Here is a 22,807-nt window from a genome sequence, read left to right as displayed (position 1 = left end):
TACAGATTTTATAAGTTAGGATAAACGCTCTGGATACATTCTTTTTTAATTTCAGTGTCAGACCAGTTTATAATTATGGAAATTTAAATTATATGAAATGCATTTTATATTTCTGATTAATAACTGTATAAAATATTTTAATTTATTATAGTTTTAGTAAATTACTTGTTTTTTTAAGTAATCATAGATTGATATTCAGTTTTAGTTCGGTAATTGTTTTGAATGGAAGATGATGTTTTTGGTAGTGAAAAATAATAACCTTGTTTAAGAACAAAACTTTCCAGTTGTTAGGCAATATTACCTCTCTGCTATGGAGGTTGGAGAAGTGTTATATTAATTTTGTTTCAATACTTATAAATCTTTTTTTATAAATAAACTTAAAATAGAATACAAAGATAACATTGATTTTAATGATGAGATTGTGGCAGCCAACATAAAAAACCAAGTCAATGTTATAACATTTGATCACAACACATCTCTATCACAAAATGTGTTTAACTAACTGTTTCATTTTGAAAATAAATTGTCATAATGTATTATCAGAATGATACTTTAATTAAGTTTATATTAATGTATCTGCATCGGGGTCTGAGTCTTCTGCAGATTCCTCAGTGACAGGCTGTACTCTTTCTGAGGGTTGGACTTTATCAGTCCAATAAAGTGTTCGCTAGACTGAATATCTTTTACCACAATGAGAAACGTACAAAGGTTGTTCCAAACTAAGAAAATGACTTTGACACTTTGATGGTCCTAAACAGTTGCATGAACATACAGACACTTGGTCGGTTTCTTCTGCTATTGCATTTGTGTGTCCTCCTAAAGCCTTCCCGTTTAATGCCAAAACCTCTTCATCCAAAGTCAATACATGTTGTGAAGCTGAATGTAATTCTGTGTCCTCTCGTTTCACATCTTCTGCATTCCTATAATGAAAACAAAAAACACTTTTATCTTCTGAACAATTACTACTAAAGAATTATAAATTTTTAATGTAATATTTCTTTTTGTAAATTCTATAAAATTTTCATGCACGACAGTAATGATGATATCAGATTAAAAATGGTTGAAAGCGAGTGTAAGGTCTATTAGGACTCTTCTGTATCATTTACTATAACTATTCAAAACTACTAATTTTTAGTCACAGACTGAACTGCATACTCTTCACAACTGGCGCTTAATGAAAACAATTTAAAATGTATTTTTGACAAAAATTCTGGAGGTAAAATTTATTGTATGAAGGAAAACATCTTTCTGTGTAATTATAGTTTAATTTTCTGTCATCAAAAAATAAATCTTCTATTTTCAGTTATCAGAAAACATCTAATTCATTGAATGAATTATTATTTAATCCTTTAGGAGTGTATTTGCAGTTCTTTCCCCAGAATGATAATACAGAGCCAGTATATATTTTTTTTCTGAATATTTGTTTTTCATTGAAATAAAAATTTTTATTTAAGAAATAAACATCTTTTTGTACAATTTTAAAATTTAATAATATCTTTTGATTTATTACATTAAAATAAATGATCTGAAGAAGTAGAGATCTCTGCAAAAGTATTCAGCAGAGGATGGTGGAGAAGTGAAATTATCAATGATTAAGAACATTATTTTTAAATTTATAAATTAAATTTAATTAATATGAGTCTTCTGCCTATCATTTTGATGTTTTTAATTAATAAATGGCTTAAGATAAAATATTGAACCTGCTTTTTATTAGAGTGGTAGATGAGATTCACAAGAGGTTATGATGGAAATTAGATTGTTTACTAATATGACTGGTACATTGGTAAAAAATAATGGCTGGTGCAGTATCATATCAGAAGGTGGGATAAGAAAAAATTTATATTTTGAAATTTCACGTTCTTAAGAGGCAAATACAGTTAATTGTTGATAAAAGTAAGTTAGTTATATTAACAAAGAAGCATAACAAAGGAAGAGGGATCTTAAAACCCAGGATGGAGGTTCAAATGCAATGAAACTTTTTATTTCATTAATGAATCGGTAGAAGGTGAAAAAATAAGTAGGAAGAAGAAGCAGATGGATAGGTGATTCTGTTAATATGAAATAGTAAAGCATCCTTTAAAAATAAATAATTTTTTAAGAAGCCTGATTTGTTCTTATATTGTTATATGTTTAAGACATAAAATATGGACAAAACATCAAACAGAATAAATAAAATACAGCCAAGAGATGAAATTCAAATGGAACATATTGCTCTAAAGAAAAAAAAAAGAATAAAGTTCTGCTTCTTTTACTAGGCAGCTTTTTGTAGTAAATTTGAAGGGACAGAAAAGGTGGAGATTGCTGTTCACATTTTCATCCAGAATTATTTATTGTTAGATGGGGAAGGTGGTGATAGTAACAATGCGAGGCATGTTTTTAAAGTAAGTACAGTTTTGAAATTCCGCTGCTGCAATGCTGTGGTCGGTATTCCACACATGCACACTGTGTACTCGCATCTGTTGGCAAGCCACAGACGCCGTTATGGAAGTATTCAACTATGTTTACGTTTGTTTGTGAGTATTTAAAATGTCTTCTCCGATCGATAATCCCGCCGACTGTGAACTATGTGATGTGATTCATTTTCTTAGTGCTAAAGGTGTGAAAGCGGCTAAAATTCATCATCAGATTAATGAAGTGTATGGAGAAAATATTATGAGCGATGGAATGGTATGAAAATGGGTTAGAGCTTTTAAAGATGGCCACCAGAATGTTCATGATGAGGAACGGAGGAAACCATCTGTCATTACTGAAGATTTGGTGCAGAATGTTGACAAAAAAGTGACAGAGAACAGACACTTTACGATTTCTTCGTTACCTGAAGAGTTTCCTCAAGTTTCAAGAAGTGTTGTCTTTGAAATTGTAACCGAATGCTTAAATTATTGAAAATTGTGACTTTTGCAGTGGTTATTAAGTCAGGCGGCAGACTTCATGATGATGGTGTTCAAAAGCTGGTTGCATGACAAGTACCTTAATATTGGTGGCAGTTATGTAGAAAAGTAAATGAAAGTACAGGCTTTCATGTAGAAATAAAATTCTTAAAAATATTGCAATTATTCTTCTTTTTTTTTTATTTCAAAACAGTACTTACTTTAAAAACATGTCTTATAATATTGCAGAATTCTCAAAAGGGACATTTTAAGAATGATAAGACAATTTATTTCAGTTGATCACAACTATACCAGGTGTGATCTGAATTCCATTTTACTAAACTATTAAATTTTAAAATCTTATTCTAGTTGCATGGCATAGCTTTCCAAATGGACATATGTATTCATCAAGACTTTTTAAAGGTGGTAATTTTTGGTGAATGATGTACCTTCAAAATTTTTGCCATTAATTATTTAATATTTATCCAAAAATTTGTGAATTATAGTTTTTAATATATCTATAGTGGTCAATTTTTACTTGCAGCACCAAGAAATCATTGAGAGGTACTGATTGTTCAATCAGTACCTCATGTTCAATTTTTACTAAAAATCCATATTTCCTTGAATTTTTATGTGAATGCATGTATCAAAGAATTGATACCAAGTTCGTATTATTTGAACAGTTATTTATAAGTATTTGTAATTGAACAGATACATATATAGCTTTATTGTGTAAGTTATAGCAGAAATGACATGATATATTTGTTTGCATTTATTTACATGATATATTGATGGGGTTTCAACTGTTTGATAACTTGTATAAATTAACGTTTCCAGTTAACCAACAATTTTCAATATATGTGTCCTAGTGCTTTCCGAGTCACTTCTCCGTGATCAGGGAATTTTATTGAATTTCTTAATTTAATATTATGCGTATAAATTTTCTGTGTATAATTATAATTAATTTGACATGACATTACATTCTTATTGAGGTATAAATTATTATTTGACAATTGACTATTATGAAGATAATAATTTTGATTTAAAGTTAATTATAATTGTACATAGAAAATTTATACCTATAATATTAAATTAAGAAATTCAAAAAATCCCTGATGATGGAGAAGTAACTCTGAAAGCGCTAGGACACATATATTGAAAATTGTTGGTAAGTGGAAATATTAATTTATACAAATTGCATTAATATCAACAGTGACAAATTGCTTAGAAAATATTTGATAACTGTCTTCAGTAACTTATTAAATACAGTAGAAATTCAACTGAGTTCAACAGATGAAGTATGAGTTATACACAGTCTGTTATATAATATGGTACCAACAAAAAACTATTGAAAAGCTGTTCTACTACTGTATATCATATTTTATTTTGTTTCTATTAAGAAGGAATTTAAAAACAATCTATTACATTATGAATATTTAATATTCTTAGGGAAAGCGATGGAAAGACTAAGGGATGGTAAAAGTAACTGGAAACATTTTGTTTAGTACATGAACATCTTTTTCTGAGAGTCCAAATATGGTGTTTTAGAAGTTTTTATCCATTTTTTAAGTATGTCTTTTACCAAAAATCTCCAAAAAACTCCTATGGACTCAGAACATCAAAACCCACATATAAAACATAATGTTTCCAGTGACTTATTTGTGTCAAGGAATCAGTTCAAGAAATTTATAAAAAAATAAACCGTGAGATTTGCATTTAATATTCTTTTGAAGAAAACATAATTTTACTTTAGTATTTCTAAAAAAGTTAGATATGTTTAATAATGGATAAAATTCTTAATGGCTGTAAAGCCAAGGAACTACAGAAACACCTTGCTGTTCTGGGTATTTAAAATTAATAATAATTGTCTATTTAAAATTAAATATTATTCTTTAGGTTACCATTTTTTTTAGATTAGTATTCATTCAGTTATTTACTGTATTATTCAGTAGTGATGTAAATTATCTGAAATAAACTTTACTTACTATGAACAAGTAAAACTACTGCTTATAAATTAACTACTGCAATTCCAAATAACTATCATATTTTATTCATAATTATTAATATATACTTAAGTATTAAATATTAATATTATATATATATATATATATATATATATATATATATATATATATGTTTATACTTTTAGTGAATATATTTGTACATTTGTCATTAATTAATACTTAAATGAACAAGAAAACTGGTTTCTTACATTGTCATGAAGCGAAGGACAAGCAGATTAATACTAGCAGCAACCACTGCTAAGCCAAATAGAATAAAAACTAGACTTAGAGCTACATAACCTGGCTTCTTAATCAGTGCTTGATCATTCTGTAAGAGAAAAAAAATTAGAAAGATAAACTGAGTTTTTGTAGATAGATAAATTGCCTCTCTGTGGGAGTAGCACCTTTGCCTTTTATCTGGAAGTTCCTGGGTAAGAATCCTGATAAGACTTAGTTTTTATTTAGACTCTTGGAGCTTTATTTCTCATTATTGTGATCAGTAATTGTAACTGGATCCAGTACCTGTAGTTACCTAAAGAGTAAGTAAATAAGATTGATTTTTCTGTGGAGAAAATGCAAATTCCTGTTCTTGATTATGCATGTACATTGTTAAATAAAGTACTATTAAGGCAATTTAAATTGAGATTAGACTAAATGCTTCCCAATTATAAATAAATTTTAATAAACCAAACAGTAGTAAATGAGTACTTTTAGAAAATTATAACATTTTACTGACAAATTACAAAAGCAGCAAGTAATGTAAAAAATGTTATAGAAACAATGATGTGAATAAGATATTATACAAAAATGTCATAAGAACATATCTAATGTTGCCAGTTCAGATATAGAAGACTGCTAGATTTGCCAATAAAAAGATTTCTTTATAATTTACTTATTCTATTCTCGTTTATTTAAATCATTAAACAAATAAGCCATCCAAGAATTTTTGTAAAGTAGGTTGTTATCTTTTAAAATTTTACCCTTGAAATTTTTTTATTTTACTTTTGTTAATTTTCAAATCAACTTAATTGAATCGCAATAACTTTTTGGCTTTATTTTTACATATTAATTATTTTGAAAGAATGAAAAAATAAATTTACTTGACAAGTAATGGATGAAAATGTTAAAAAAAATTGAATTATTATAAAGAAAATGTTAATAGAATATTAAGAGTCTGGATACAGCTTCTTATTACAAAATAATAATGAATAAATAACATAATTAATGTGTTACAAAAAATGTCACTTATTTTATAATAGTATAATAAGGTTTCTGCAATTGTGCACATCTAAGTTACTGAATAAAATGTTGAATGGTTTTAATAACATTTGAGTTTTTTTAGAAGAGCAAACATTATAATTATATTACTGAATGAATATAATGTGAAGGTGAACTGCAATAAACTAACTCTTAAAGAATGTTTTTCCTCATTTGCATAATTTTTCTTTTTTTGGAAATTTTGTTTTGATACTGTAAATGTGGGTGATTTTTGACAATTTTAAAATTCAAAATCCATTTAAAATTCAGGTAACAGATTTTGTAATTTCATGAAAAGTTTGATCTCTGCTTATAAAGCGAGTTGTAATTGCTAATTTATTTTCCAACTAACCCTTATACATATTTAAAAAATAACCCTTTTGTCCAATTTTCCTGCCAGTTTGGGTGACTTTAGACACAGTCTTATCTTGTATAAAAGTTCAAAGTAATGTTCTGTAATGGATGACTTTGGAAGACTTATTTAAAAAAAGAAACTCTGTAGAATCTATTTAATATCAAAAAGTAAAAATTATATAAAATGAACTTAAATACAATTATTGTCTTTGAATTACATTTTAGAAATACAATTTGTTAAAAAAAAACTAACTCCATTACTTCCTACAAATTCAAAGTAATTAGTTTTACAGTGAAATTAATCTATTGTTCTCATCTCTTACAAACAAAGGTTTGACTACATTATAATCTGATCAAGTTTAACATCTGCTTCATCCTCCTCATTTGGAAAATATAAACATTTGTGGCTTTTGTAGAGTTTTTAATGAATGAACATTTAATTCTAGCATCTGAGTTTTTCTCTACAATTTTACAAGAGATTTCTTTGATTTGATTTTATTATTGTACTTCATGTAATTGAGCTCAACAATAACAAAATCATCATTTCGTTTTTCTTAAACAATGTTCTCAAAGTCTTTATTTTCTTCTTCAACCACTTAACATCTCAGAATCATCAATCTCATGTGATGAGAACTCCAAATTTCCATCTGTATCTTCCTGTCTCACCTTCTCCAGGTTTCTTACCTTTTTTCTTTTGTGTTTCTGATGTTGCTGGGTGAGGATCCTCAAAATTGCTAAAACTTCATCCAGCAGGGATGTTAATCTTAACTCTTTTCTGTCTTAATGTGGCCGGAGTTATTTCTTTCTCATGTAGCTCTTTATAAAATGACTTAAATGTGTTATCAATAAATCTGTTCACATTCTGATTTGTGTCAGCAGTGGATGGTTGAGAAATGTATTTTATTTAACACCTTTTCAGGATTGTAAGAATGAATTCCTGTTGCTTTAAATCCTGCAATTAAATTTTTTTCTCCTTTGCCATGTTCATGCTTCATCCATACAGTTCTTCATAAATCTTGGGAAATGGTCTTTTGAAATTTTTCCTGTTTTTTAACTCGCATTCATTCAAAATTATTCTATTTATATTTCAAACCACTAAAGCACTCAGCATCAATTGGCTGTGCAATATGAGTATTATTGGTTGACAAAAAGCAAAATTCAATGTTACTTTCCTTGCAGGAAGGTAAATCATAGACATTTAAAGAAATGTGACTAGCCATGTCACCAATTAGAACTTTGGGAAAGTGATTTCTTGTGGCAGTGATTTTAAATATGGCAAAGCTATTGGGAAGTATCAGTCATAAACAGTCATAAACCAGCCATTTTTGGATCTGTTATATCTGGCTCCTTTAGGCCCCATTGTGGTCAAGCTTTCATATAGATGCTCAATCTTATAAACAATGTAAAGCATTAACCAATGATCAGCAGTGGTTCCCAAAATACATGATAGAATATGACTGTTTTGATGTGTCAATAATTTGCATTGGATGTTTTGTCCCTTTATGATGATTTATTTTCTTCACTCCAGGATCATCTGTAAGATTTGATTCATTATTGTTAACTTATTGTCTCTGGGGGCACATCTCTTATTGTCTCCTTCAACTCTTGAAAGTAATTATTGACATTACATGCTTTACTGCAAAACATGCATGCTTCATATTTTGGCACCATCTCTGTAAAACAATGTCTGTGACATTGCAAATATCCTTTAATCCACTCCTTTCCTGGTAAATCGTCTCTGAATATCTTTATATTACTTCCATGATGATTTAAATATGATTTTATTATTACATGATGGTCAAATGCTGTTAAAGAGAATTCCCATAAAGTAGCCAATATGATGTTTTCAGCAATTCTTTTCTCTTTACATGATGAAAGAATGCACTGTCCATCAATATTAGACCCATGTTTACCTTTTGCTTTGTTGTCTATAGTCGATTTAGTTATTCCATATTTTTTGGTAACAAATCATATAAACTTATCATGTTGCTGCTCTGCAACAGCTTTCTTAATTTGTTCTTCAAAATAATTTGCATAGAATCTTGTACCAATTTTTTTTTTTTTTCCCATTTAATCTAAAAACAATATTATACTCGCACTAAAGATGCTACAATTAATCCATTAATAAGCAAATTCTAAATAATATTAAGTATATAAATACTAGGTCAACAGAATTTTACTTGTTAGGTTAAATGTGTACCTAGTTGGGTGGCTGTGTGGACTTGTCCAAAGTCACCTGCATCAGTGAATAAAGGAATAAATGAAGCAAAACAAATCTGAAGTTATTATACCTTCAGTAAGTAACAGTTTTGACATAACATAGGTTTTATACAATCAAACATAGGTTATAAGATAGACAAATGAAAATTAAGTTATTACCTACAGGAAAAGTTCCAAATCCTTGCAATTCAGTTAATTTATGATGTAAATTTAAAAAATCACACAAAAATTCAGTTACAAAATCAGCTGTTTAGAAACCACCTAAATCACAATTCAGAACTGATTGTTATCACCTATAAATTGAAAGGAATAAAAATATTAAGTGTAAGACATCTCAGAGCAACAAAAAAATTTCCTATTTTCCAAAATAAGAAATTTTTATGTAGTCACTTGTTTTTATGCTACTTAGTTAGCAGGGGTAGCTCCACGTTTCTTATGTCTTACATGAAAATTTTGCATTTCAAGGTTATATTTCTATTTAAAATACTATAATTTGGATTAAAGAAGTGTACAGAAATATCTGTAACATACTATTTTTATATCTACATAAATTCATGTTTGTTCCTAGTCTAGTTACATTCACTTTGGTAGCACAAAGGTGTTAACAGACTTTTTAATTCTCTTTATTTCCTTTATTTCTATATTGTAATATAAAGGTATATAGCGAGGGAAAACTGAAGTATTGCATTCTTCTTAAAAAGTATCTATTGTCCGAAAAAATAAATATAATCTTGTTTTAGATAATCAGGCCTTCTTCCACTTTAAGGAAGGCTGAACATCTTAATTTTTGACTAATTCTAATTCCTTTAATTAAAAAAAATTGAAATGTTGCATTTAAATTGTTAATTTCAAAAAGTATACTGTTGTAACAAAAAAATAATGTCTATTAATGATTGAAATATTTAGATTTGAATCTTTTTTAAGTGTGGCATCATTTTAAATCATTAAAAACTTTATAGAATTGAAAATTTGAGCCCTGTTGCTCACTTATGTATTCTAGACCTAAGATATTGAAAATCTGTGATATTTAAATTTTATTTCAAAGTACATTATTTTTTAAAGAAACATAAAAACAGTGATGACAGTAAGGTAACAGATAATATGTTTCCCCAATAAATAAAAATTTAAATGAACTATTCCCTCTTCCAATAATAAAAGTTGAAAAGATATTATATTGTAACTATTCTTCTTATTCTTTACTTTTGTAAGAAAGGGAATGCTCAATGGCATGTATGATTGGCATGTACTTTTGGTCTTCCATGGCCACTGTACCTTCAATTCTTCAACTCTGATATAATGGCCTTCAACTCTGATGATCCTTGTAATTAGTATCAAATTAATGACTATTGAAAATTATAATTTTGAGAACATTCTTCAGAATATAGTTTTCCTATTTCATAATGTATAAATTAAGGGAAAATTGCTGCAAACAAATCTAATCATACTCTATTTTGTACTATTTCTATTTAATTTTATATATCACATAATAACATCAATATCACTTGATAATAATTTTAAGTGGAAGCCACTTATTTTAAATGAAACATTTCCAGATCATTGGATAGATCATAGTGGAGCCATAGAATAACTTCCCTGGTCTCCAGATCTGTCTTCTCTAGATAATTATTTTTGGGGTTACTTAAAACATAATTTATACAAAACAAAACCTGTAAATTTTGACCACTTGAAAAGGCATATAACTGATGAATCAAAAGTATACCACCAAACATGATACAAGTTATAAACAGACATTACTTAAGGCTAACACAGTGGCAAACTGTAAAGGGAAAGCATTTAGAACATTTCTTGTAGAATGATGTGCTTTCAAAATTTATTGTTTTAAATGATTTAGGAACGAAAGCATTGAAATAATTTTTAAAATTAAATATTATAAAAATTAAAGCAAATATTATCTGTTACCTACCTATCCATTTAATTTGTAGTAATAGTGTAAATTATTAGTTACTGTATGTTATTATTTATTATTATAAATTATTATTATTAGTGTCTGAGCTAATAAGTATAAGCATATATTTAATTTATTTTATATATAAATACTTATTGTGCAAGTTCAAATCGATATTAGATAGGTAACAGAGTTTCTTATATAATTGGTTTTCTAATGGCATGATTACATAATATAGTTTCTCTTATTCCTTCCATCAGGATAAGTTCTGAGGAATTTCTCTTTTCTTGATATATTGACCTAATGATATATTTTTTCTAGCATATCAACCTAAATAAAACATTTATCTGTATATTGAGGTTACTGTTTGCTGATAATTCAGGCAATTGTAAACAAAAAAAACATAATATAATTTTTTTATAAAAAAAAGATGTTAAAAAATAAATTATTTAATGATTACCTGAAGAGCCACGTAGTCACCAAATCCAATGGTAGTTAAAGTGACAAAGCAGTAATAGAAACTATCAAAATAACTCCAGCCTTCATAACGTGAAAATACAGCAGCACCTGTTGTTGTAATAACAAATGATAACATTCCAATTGCCATCATTAAATTGATTTCAGTTGCTTCTGTATGTTGGCAGCGTAGAAATTTTTTAGCGCGCTTTATTATTACTGATGCAAATTTGTTTAATCTTTCTCCTATGCTCTGAAACATTACTAAACCTAAGGGAATTCCAACCATTGCATATGCCATGCAAAATGCTTTGCCACCAATTGTAACAGGAGTTGAATGTCCATATCCTGCCAAAAGAAAAATGGATTTAAACATTTTTTTACATAATATTTACTATGAAATAAATTACTCTACAAGTAATCCCTGTCGTTATTATATTTAATTTGTAATAAATATAATGATTGAAAAACTAGCAACATTGTGTAATATTCTCAAAGAAAATTTGCTAAAATAAATGATAAGAAATTTAAAATAGCTGTTTATCATGTTTTGATACTTCACATAAAATCATGTTATCATGATATTAAATTATTTAATTAAAAGGTTGTTTTATAATTGGTGGGTGCAGTAATCATTAATATAAAATTATTAATTAATTCATGAAATTGTTTTTATATCCTTCCTTTAGATATTTCAGAAATGTTAAATAATTTAGAATCAAATTTTAAAAAATTAATTGTTTTGGTGAGAATCATCTTTTAAACAATGTTTCTATTTTTCTAAACTAGTAAGATCTGTTTTGAATTTTTCAATTTTTCAGTGTTAATGTTTATTTCACTGTTAACAGCTAAGCACAATTTTCCTTGTCATGAACATGAAAACTATTCATGTGGCAATTTTTTGAAAACTTTAATACATAATATACTTGGTTTAATAAATGAAACATTGTTTAGGTGTATAAAATAAAAAAAATGACCTGCTATGTAGCACATATTCAAAAACAAAACATTTTTGTTTTTCTCTTTCAAGCAATTGTGTTTTCTAAATATTTTTATATTCTTTTTTTCTTAAAAAAGTTATAAGTTATTAAAATAGAAAATTTATGTTTATATTTATATTAATAATAAATGCCGTTTCAAATAAAATAAATATGATGTACAGAATATGCACAACATTTCTCTGAATGCCATCCGCGTCTGGTTATGCTGATTTTTTATTTTAAAAAAATTACCCAGTTCCTTAGTAAATAAAAAAATTAAAATCTTATTTGCCTATTTAAGAAAGAAAATTAAGAAATTCTCTAAATGAAGCATTTGTATGAATTTACTAATAATTCTTTTTATTTTTTAAAAATAAATTGCAATATTTTTTATAAAAATACACAGAAGTGTAAAACTATAAAGAACATTTTGACACGCATAACAAATTTTAAATTATGATCTGTAAAGATAATAGATATTTTATATTTTGTTTCATTTACCGGATTCTGCAGATAAAATGTTAATGAATTATTATTTCTCCTAGAAATTTATTGACATTAATGTGCTGAATCGAATCAAGTTTTCATAAGTTTTACCCCATCACATTTAAGACCATTGAAATTGAGCCTTCAGATAATTAAATTTAAATATAAGGCTTCACAAATTATGAGAATAATCAATTAACAGGATAACCTTTACCTCCTCACTCATAGAAGGAAAGTCATTTGTAAAAATTAAAAATAATAATACGGGAAGTTTACCTACTATGGATACTCAGTTTGATGCATTTCCAAGCTGAACCACATATTAAACAAAATCTGATATGTATTTCTACCCTCCACCTCCTTTTGATAGTAAGATTTAAACCATTTTATATTTATTCCTCATACTCCATAATACTCCAGCTTTTACACATCAGTGAGTGATCAACACTATAATTTGATGTTTGATGTCTTTCTTACTTTTCTGTTCTTTATAATGTTTCTGTCTAAAAACTGAAATTCTCCATTTTCTATCTTATAACTTTATTGTTTCTGAATATTTGTTGTATTTTGTTTTCATTATTATATACTTTCATTCTTTTTTTAATATTATTTATTTGTATTACAAAAAATAACAGTATCATTAAGTAATTGCTATTTTTTATGATGCATCTCTCAAATATTTTTTTCAAACTAATATTTTATTTCAGTACGCTGTATATTATTAATATATAAAAACAATGTGGGTAGAGTGGGTCATTGGAGTAGAATAGATTTTTCCTTTCATTAATAAAGCTTGCCTTTTCCAGTCCTCTTCTCTTATTATACTCGCATGCTACTTTGTAGAATTATAAATAACTCATCTTTTTTATATTTCAAATTTATTTCAATTAAGTACAAAATGTTATTGTCATTATTCAATTAAAATATATTTCCTACATTAATAATATATAAAATATCAACCTATTTTTAATAGTGTAAAATTACAACACATTATATGGTTCGCTTGGATATTAATTACATAATGACAACACATTACTTAACAAAGAATTAAATATTAAATACAAGGCAATAATTAATGGATATAATGCATTACACTGCAGTAATTGAAGATTCTAATACATAAAACAAAACTGCGCATCAGAAATATTTTATAACTGAGCAGTGGCGGCTCATAGCTAAAATTTGTGGGAGTGCTGCTCCAGAAAATTTTTAGCCTTTGTTTTAAAATTGTTTAAAACGAAATAAACATGTATAAAATGTTAAAGTCTTCTGTAAAATAAAAGAACTGAAAAAAAATGAATCAAATAGAATAGCTGGAAGCAGGATAATAATCTAATTTTACACTTTATCACATTCAAGAATATGATACACTGTTTTTAAGCATGACACCCGCGGAGTGTGTGAAAAACTACCTTCCACCAGCACGCCCAGGTTGGCACTGCAGGAGTGATAGTGCTCCCTCTCCCTCGCATGAAGCTTCCTATGTGCGCATCTGCACAACAGCCAAACACCACGCTGCTGGAACTGTGAAGTGCACAGTTCCATACAAAGACTTTTGTGTCTTTTTCAAAAACTGTGGGATTGTATAAGTATAAAGAAAGAATTAAAGAAAAAAGGACTCATTATATTAAATGTTATTGATAATATCAAGTGGAAATAGAGAGTGGTGCAGTTCCACAGTGCTTATATGCAAGCTGCCACTGTAATTGAGTTACATGTATTTTAAGTAGTCATGAGAAATAATATAATTTATTATATAAAATGATAAAGATTAAATTTTTGGTACAGTTGGTCAATAAAAGTGATTACAAATAATGGTAAATGTTATATTACAAATAATGGTAAATGTTATTAACATGAAGCTCAGTCTAAAAAGTGCACAATAAATACTTGGTGTATTGGTAATTTTAAAATATGATACAGCTCTAAAGCTGTATTTAGCTAATCAAATTAATGTATCAACTAATTAAGTCGAACTTAATAAAAGAAAATAGTAATCATAAATTTGAAAGTTACTAAACACAAAAAATTAAAAAAATATTACACATACACACACACACACACACACAAATTAATTTAATTATTTATTTAACATTTATTTATAAAGATTGGATAACAAAACCAAATATTTTAATGTTTTGCTTATATGAAAGTAAATAAATATATGCTATTTTTTTTTCAATTTACTGTAATTTTCAGTTGTTTTTAATATTTATTAATGATGATTACTGTGCTCTTTTAAGTATTTCTATTACTTTGGTTAAACTATGTGACGTATCCTTGAGGAATGGAAATAATTTGCAAAATATTAGATAGAATGAAGAAAAATTATAATCGGCACCATAAAAAGGCAAAGAGTTTTATAATACCAACTTAATTGTTTTCTATCCTGCTAAGGATTTTAGATAAAATCTTTTACAAGAATTCTTATATTTAGAGGATTCAGCTATTTTGGAATTACTATTGTTAGGCTTAATGAAACTGTTAGAAGTATTTTCAGTTATATAAGGTACACTTTTAGATTACTAGCAAATTGTTCTTTCAAAGTACCTTTCAGAGCTGATTACAAGTAACTTCATGAGTGGAATTACTGATAACTCCACTGAAATTTAGTAAATACATATTCAGTGGAGTGCCACCTGTTACTGCACTGAAGAAGGAGTTGCTAATTTTCTCTTAAAGGTCCTTTGAAAGAATAATTCTGTATAATCTGAAAGTGAATAAGTTTTAATTATTTTAAAGAAAAATCTGAGTTAATAAAAGATAACGGCTTTTTTTAGTGGTTGACATTGTATTTTACTTCCTATCCTTCACTTTCTAGGTAGAAGTTGTCTGGAAAGTAGAAGGTATGAATTGTTTTAAAATGCAACATCCAAAGTAATATTTAGTAAACTGTTTCCTACAGACCAGTAAAATTTAAAAGAAATTGAGAATGTTTCACCATAAGGTACTGTTGATAATTGAATAATTAAATAATAGAATAATTTAATACTATAGGTTGAATGTAAAAAGTAAAAGTATGCAATTTTAAAAATTGACAGTGTCAAAAAAATGTACCAGTTTTTGAGAAATAAGGCAAAATTCTGATGTTTCTGAAGTATTTTTAATTAGAAAATCAAACAAATATATAAATGAGTGATATTTATGATATATTTAGTATCTGTGTTTTTAGATTCTTGTATTGACCAAAAACAATAATAAATTAAGGCAAATAGATAAAAAATAATACTCGCTTCCCCTCCCAAAAAAAGTTAAGTAATCTGATTTGGTAGAGTGTTAATGAAAAATTTACTATTCATCTATTATTATATTTTTCAACTGTTTATATTTATTGGTAATTACTGATAGTACTGGCAGTACTTACCTATTGCTGCAAGCACAACTGTAGCAAAATAAAAGGCACCAGCAAACTTCCATTGTGGCCCTGCTTTATGTGGTTTATTCTCTGTAATGACAATTTCAATCATTCTATAGTCTTCTCTTGTAATATTATACTTCCTGATTAGACTGTTTCTCAAATCTGAAGTAATACATTTGAATCAACACAAATAAAATTTATCAGTTGTTCACAAGTATTATATGCAAGGCATAAACATTTAAATTAAGTTAAACATTAAAATTTTTTGAGAAGATAATTTGATTTTACTTATCTACATAAATGTAATATTTTACTACAGTTTGCTTATAGATTAGTAGAGCTGTTACATACATACAAGTAATAATTATATAAAAATATTTTAAATCTACTGACATCACTAATTTTTTTTGTTTGAAAAGGAAGTAAAATAATATTTCTAACTGTTGTTCATCTGCACCACAAGCTTGAAGCTTGTGCATGGGATATGGAAATTTGTAGTGTATGAAAAATCCCATGCTTGACTGGGATTAAAACACAGGACTTCCAGATGAAAAGCTGAGTCCTGATGAAAAACTGATAAACTAAAGGTGATAAACTGATACTGTTGTTGTTATTAATGTTATTACTGAAACCCATATTTAACAGCAAAAGTTAATAAATTTTTCTCTCATGACAGTCTAAACCTGAATTTTATTACATTTATCATCTTATCATTTTTATTAAAAATAAAACAGTAGTAGATTGCTTGCTTGAAGAATTTTCCTTTATTATTAGATTCTAACTACATTTCTGGCAGTATTTAGTTCCAATAGGGAGATTTATATACACGGTGTAGCTATTAAATGAGATTAATGCTGTAAAATATTTTATTTTAAATTGATACATATTTAGTTATTATCCCCTTCATGTGCTCTATCCCTTAGTTCTCATAGATTATCCCATAGTTTCTCAGTTCTCTATCCCCACATGTGAATTTTCCATTGTTTGAAACAGTGCTGGAAGTCTTCTGTGAGCTCTTTCATGACGCGTGCCACTTTTTCTTTTACAGTTTCAATGGTCTGAAATCTTGTTCCTTTTAATGCAGATTTTACCTTGGAGAACAGATAAAGTTACATGGTGCCAGGTCAGGCAAATAAGATGGATGGTCTAACACTGGGATGTTATACTTGGTTAGAAATGTCTTGACAGACAATTCAGTATGAGCCGGTGCATTGTCCTGATGAAGAACCCATGACTTGTTCTTTTACAATTTGGATAATTTTTTTCTTAATTTTTCATGGAGTTGAGCAAGGACCTCAAGATAGTAATGTTAACATTTGACCTTCAGGAACCCATTGACGGTACACAATCCCATGAATACAAAAAAAAACAATCATCATTAATTTGAATTTTGATCATCATCTTCAACATCTTCACAGCCATCTTGGAAACGCTTAAACCTCTCAAAAACCCGCACATGTAATAAAACTTCATTGCCATATACATTTTTTAATAAAAGATAGTTTTAGTAGCAGTTTTTTCAAGTTTCATATGAAATTTCATAACAATTTTTTGCTCTAATAAAACACTTACCATTTTATCAGCAAAAGAAAAAAACAGATGATGTCCAAACAAAGGCCACGACCAGACTAATATGTTTACAGAAACTGGAGTGGCATAATTAAAAGAGAACGCTTCATGCTACACAGTTGTTGGTCATGAGAATTTGGTACATGCACAGTTCTTCTGTAGCAGCATTAGTCTTGTTATTTAAAAGCCACACCTCGTACACAAAATGTTATAAAATAGGTGAAAGTTTAATAAATTCTAAATTTTCAAATATTCACCATAAAATCAGCTAGCCAAAAACATTTAAATAGTATAAAGCAAATGAAATATTTCATTACGAGATACATGCTGATATTTCAAAGATTTAACAGAAAAGTAACAATAAATAAATATTAAAAAAGAAATTAATGTTAATTACTTAAGTAGCCAAAAAATAATGAAAGTAAATAAATAGGTTGAAGAAATTATACTGACATAAATAATGTTTTAAATCGCACATAATAAAATTTTAAAACTAAATTTTAAATTTGATATTTTTTAATAGATTTCTGAAATTTAAGTAGATGATAATCATAGCTACGATAGATGAAATTTTATTTAAATAAAAAATAACATAAATACCATATTATTTATTTATTCAATGTTTTTAATTACATTTTATTTTAATAAGATGACTGAAATTTTGACTAAACTTTGTGAGGATACCTTCACTTCTTCTGTTAGCAGATGTGAAGGTCGTAACCATGGTGATTGTCCAAGGTTGCCACTTGCACAGACATACACAATAATTCATAAATAGAGCACTCTCAACTGCTACAGTAGTGTGGGGAGATGTATATCAGAATAAAAGCTAGGCATCTGTCAGTTTGTCAACTCATTCCCATTAAACGTTTCCCTCGTCTCTAAGTTCATATTACATTCTTATAGTATGTGAACTAGCAACTTTGTATCCATACCCTCTCAAACATAAAATTTTTTAAAAACGTGTAAAGTGTAATTTGATTTTATATTAAGTTCTTGTTCTTTGGATAAAATAATTTATTAAATTACAGATATGAGAATTTGTTATACTGTGCCATAACCAAATGCTTATATGATAAAAGTCAGTATTGAAAATAGAATAGCAATTCCAAGAATAACAAGCATCCATGTCAGTGCGCAGGTTTCCTGAGCATATACTTTATCAATCAAAAAATGTTTGATTGAGCACACCAAAACAAAGGCGATTTAGTCTTACAATAAAATTGTTACCTTTACTTTGCCCACCATGGAGACTGATTGTACAACAGTCATGATATATGGTTTAATAATTATTTTGATATATATGTTGACAATGAGTTATAAGCTTAATTTAACATTTATACAGACAAGAAATTAAATTTTTATTTTTTTCCTCTATTAAACTGAAAAAAAAATTTCATATTAACTGTTTTTTTATTCAAAGTAAATGAAACTAACACATTTGAGGTAAATAATGAAAAACTACATGAGCAAATTGATTCTGTAGTTGGTTTTAAACTTAATAGAATAAAATTTAAGATAGGAAATGCATGTAAAATTTATAATGTTACATTAGCTGGTTGGTACTACTAAGTTTCGTGTAAAATGATTTTAGTGGAAGATTATTGACTGAAACAACTGTTGAACATACTAATAGAGATGGTGATAACATCTAAATTAAAAACAAGTCACCTATTTACTTTCTGAATTTAGGTGCTATGGCTGATATTACTGTTTTAAAAATAAAAATAAAATGACCTGTTGTAATTACTGTAGGAATTACAGTACACTCTAGTCTAAATTTAATTATAATTCATCTTTATTAATTAAATTGCATTTATAAATTTGATAATTTTGCTATCCATAATGATTGACAATTAAACTGATACAAAATTACTATTTTTGTGAAAAAAGATTAAATACAATAAACTTTTACTTAGTTCATTGCAGTTTTGTGGCACATTGTAGGCTTCATCAGTAACTATTATTGCTTTGTTGTTAAAATGCAGTTGCAATCGAAATTTCTGGAGGCGATTTTGTTTGAGTTGGAAGATTCAAAAAGGATTTTCTTAGAATGATCAAAAAGTGTATAAGATTTTATCTTTAACATTCATTTTGTATCATCGATTTAATTGCTTATATGTTTGATATCTTCATTTACATTCAGATGTGGTCCTTTCTTGTGTAAGTGCAGAACTATCTAAGTAGTTACTTAAGACATTCTCAAACTTTACTGCATGTATGATCTGTTTCTATGTGATGGTCTCTGTATTATCATGAAATAATGTATTTGTTGTTTGTAACTTTAAAGCTGCATCCTGTTCAATGTAGAACTTTATTTGGATATCAGTTCAGCTTAAATACTCTTGTGGGGTAAGTTTGTTTAGATAGTGTATTCTTTGTATTGTATGTTAATTGTTATTATGTTTTTGTGCACTTTCTTACCAAATAAAGCTGAAGTAACTTTCACCTGGTATTCAGTTCAAAAGTTCTTTATTACAGTGCAAGATTCTTACAAATTTATGCATCCATACCAATATAAAACATACTTCCAAAAGGATACCATGTGAAAAATTTTTTACTTTCGTTTCCTAGAGGTATTAGTGAGTATGACATCCAAAGAAAAATAGCTGAAAAAGTTAATTTTTTAAAATATTTTAGGTAATCAGCAGATTTCTGCCTTCAGAGAGAAATGTATAGTTACCTTCAGTGATTATAAAAACTTAAGCTGATGAAATTGTAATCAATAAAGATGATGAAGTAAAGATTGAGGTCATCATTATCAAAAAAATGATGCTCTCATCATCAAAGTAACTGTTAGAATTATTTAGTAGTGTAAAACATTTTTTACATATATATTTATTATTACTGAAATTATCATTTTAAGATACATATTATCACTCTGTACTGTTAAATTATATTTAAATTCTAAACCATCTAGTACAGAATATTGAGATAAGACACCTTAATTTTTCAGGAAGTACTTTCACAGGATCCCACATCATCAGTCATGATTGAAATAATCCATTGTTGATAATTGTTTCAATTATGAATGAGGATATGGGATCCTGCAAAAGTACTTTCATGAAAAATTAAGATAAGATAAATCTCTTCTGAAAATTTTGTACTAGGCAGTTTATTTAATAGAATTTAAATATATATACCCAAGATCTGTTCAGAAAATAACCGAACTTTATTTTTTAATCTTTATGAATAATTTTACAGATTATTGGTCTTTGTCCCTTTCAAAGTCAACATTTTTCCCACTGGTGTATCCACTTTGTGAAGCAGTCCTGGATAGCTTCATTTGAAATGGTCTTTAAGGTCCGTGATGAATTTGCTTTAATGTCATCAATATTCTCAAAACAATGCTCTTTCATCACTAATTTTAATTTTGGAAATAGGAAAATATTGCAAGGAGGCAGGTCTGGCGAGTAGGGAGAACTGTCATTTGATTTTTGGCCCAAAACTGATGAATTGACAAAACTAAGTGTGCAGGTGCATTGTTGTGGTGAAGAAACCATGAGTTGTCTTGCGACAGCTTGGCCTCTTTTTGTGAATTTTTTCGTGTAACCATTGAAAAACACTTTGATAGTTTACATGGTTCACTGTTTCACCTTGAGGCAAGAATTCAAAATTCACAATTCCATTAAAATTGAAAAATCAGAGAGCATCACTTTGTCATTGGATCAAGACTGATGTGCTTTCTTGAGGCTTGGAGGTCCTTTGCCAATCCATTGTGATGACTGAACTTTTATCTCAGAGTTGTAGCTGTAAACTCAGATTTTGTCTCACGTTATGATCTCTGCATGAATGTTTATCATCATTGGTTTTTTCTTGAGAAGTTGCTGACAAATGTCCACTCGATGTTCTTTCTGCTGTTCGGTCATCAAATGTGGAACAAATGTTGCTGTAATTTGATGCATGTTCAATTTTTCAGTCAATGCCATGGGATGATACAGTTGAGATGCTAACCTCTTCTGCAAACTCTCTGACAGTCAGTTAACAATTTGCATTGCATACAATCTGGAGTATCATCTCTGTAAGCTTGTTTCAAAAGTAGAAACATTTCTGTGAAACTTTTCCTCAGTTTCATGCAAACTTTTGCATTGTATCGTTGTTTCTGAAAATTGCAAATTACAAAAAACACTACTAACACCTAAATACATTGCACTCAAATAACGATAATATGAAAACTAAATGAAATATCAATAATCCAAGAACATGTGGTAACGGAGGAAGTTATGCGGAACATAATGCTGCCAACTGCATGTCACTAAATACGTTGGCACGTAATTAAAAATTTTCAGTTATTATCTGAACAGGTCTCATGTATGTGCATATATATAAAAGTAACCATTGGCATTTGATTCTTTATCATAAAATAACTGTATTTTATTTTTATTATTTTTTACAGACCTTGTAAGAACTCCCAACGTTTCCTCTCAGTCTCAGACTCAAGTGCATCAAATACTGCTGCTCCAATAAGTAGGTAAGTAAATGTACATACTACTAGTGATAAGGTACGTACATTTTGCCTTTTCATATTTGATTTCATGAGTAGTACTTTCTAGAAATATGAACAAAACAATTTTATTTTTATGAAACTTTGAACAAACCAATATTATTCTACTGATGTTTTAGACAATTACTTATTAAATTATTTTTATTTTAATGAAATCTGTATTATAATTAAAATGTTATAATATCAGCCCTGTTATTTATTTTCTAACTTCTGATCTTTCATTTCTAAAATCAGTATACATTTTTATTTAATTATTACAGGCTAAAGACTGACTAGAAGTTTTTAATTACATGATATTTTTTTGACTTTTGATACCTTTAATTAACTTGGTAGTAATTTGGTAGGTATATTTAGGTTGTACACTATTTCTGTAACAGTTATGTATCAGTAATGTATTATTGGTAATTAAAAGTGATGCTTGTTAAAAATATTGTTATAGTAGATAAGTCCTTCAAATACATTGATTTCTAAGGTAAGGTACTGTTAAAAATATTGTTGTAACAGGTAAGTCCTTCAAAGATATTGATTTCTAAGGTTCAGTGGTTTTCCTGATCTTTTTCTTATAATAAAAAGCACACCTAACTAGGCAATCTTAAGTCAGGATGATACGAGTTCAAGATCTAAATATTAAAGATGTTTGTTATATTTATCTTGATAAAAATTTGAGCGATTTCAAGAGAAAACTTAGTTGACCATATGGTAATAGCCCTTATTCCAATAATTTAAGTTTTATTTTCATTTGTTAAAAATATTCTAATACCCATATAAAGCTGTTGATAAAAAATGGAATTTTTTGAACTTATAATTTGCCAAGGTTGACTGGGATTCAAACCAGGCTCTGTGGATG

The 22,807-nt window shown here is 27.9% G+C and overlaps 1 protein-coding gene across 1 annotated transcript; it reads right to left on the bottom strand.

Annotated features, from left to right (window-relative positions):
- Positions 1-429: 429 nt before the first annotated feature.
- Positions 430-21,981, bottom strand: Task7 (TWIK-related acid-sensitive K[+] channel 7). The gene is made up of 5 exons (XM_075365352.1): positions 21,855-21,981; positions 15,894-16,049; positions 11,068-11,411; positions 5,080-5,198; positions 430-920 (listed from the first exon to the last, which is right to left on the bottom strand). Exons 1-5 carry the CDS (start codon positions 21,979-21,981, stop codon positions 668-670), a joined length of 999 nt encoding a protein of 332 aa, XP_075221467.1. The 3' UTR covers positions 430-667.
- Positions 21,982-22,807: the final 826 nt, after the last annotated feature.

This window comes from Lycorma delicatula, chromosome 5, assembly GCF_047948215.1.
Source record: "Lycorma delicatula isolate Av1 chromosome 5, ASM4794821v1, whole genome shotgun sequence".
Taxonomy (NCBI): domain Eukaryota; kingdom Metazoa; phylum Arthropoda; class Insecta; order Hemiptera; family Fulgoridae; genus Lycorma; species Lycorma delicatula.
Note: the sequence above shows the minus strand (reverse complement) of the source record. Positions and strands in the feature narration are given on the sequence as shown.

What these genes read in the sequence shown, in the direction of transcription:
- Task7 (XM_075365352.1), bottom strand. Translation starts at nt 21,981, where the DNA reads ATGAAAAGGCAAAATGTACGTACCTTATCACTAGTAGTATGTACATTT. An exon ending in ACGTTGGGAGTTCTTACAAG is followed by an intron (nt 16,050 to 21,854) that starts GTCTGTAAAAAA and finishes GTATTACTTCAG; the next exon opens with ATTTGAGAAACAGTCTAATC. An exon ending in GTGACTACGTGGCTCTTCAG is followed by an intron (nt 5,199 to 11,067) that starts GTAATCATTAAA and finishes TTTCTCTTACAG; the next exon opens with AATGATCAAGCACTGATTAA.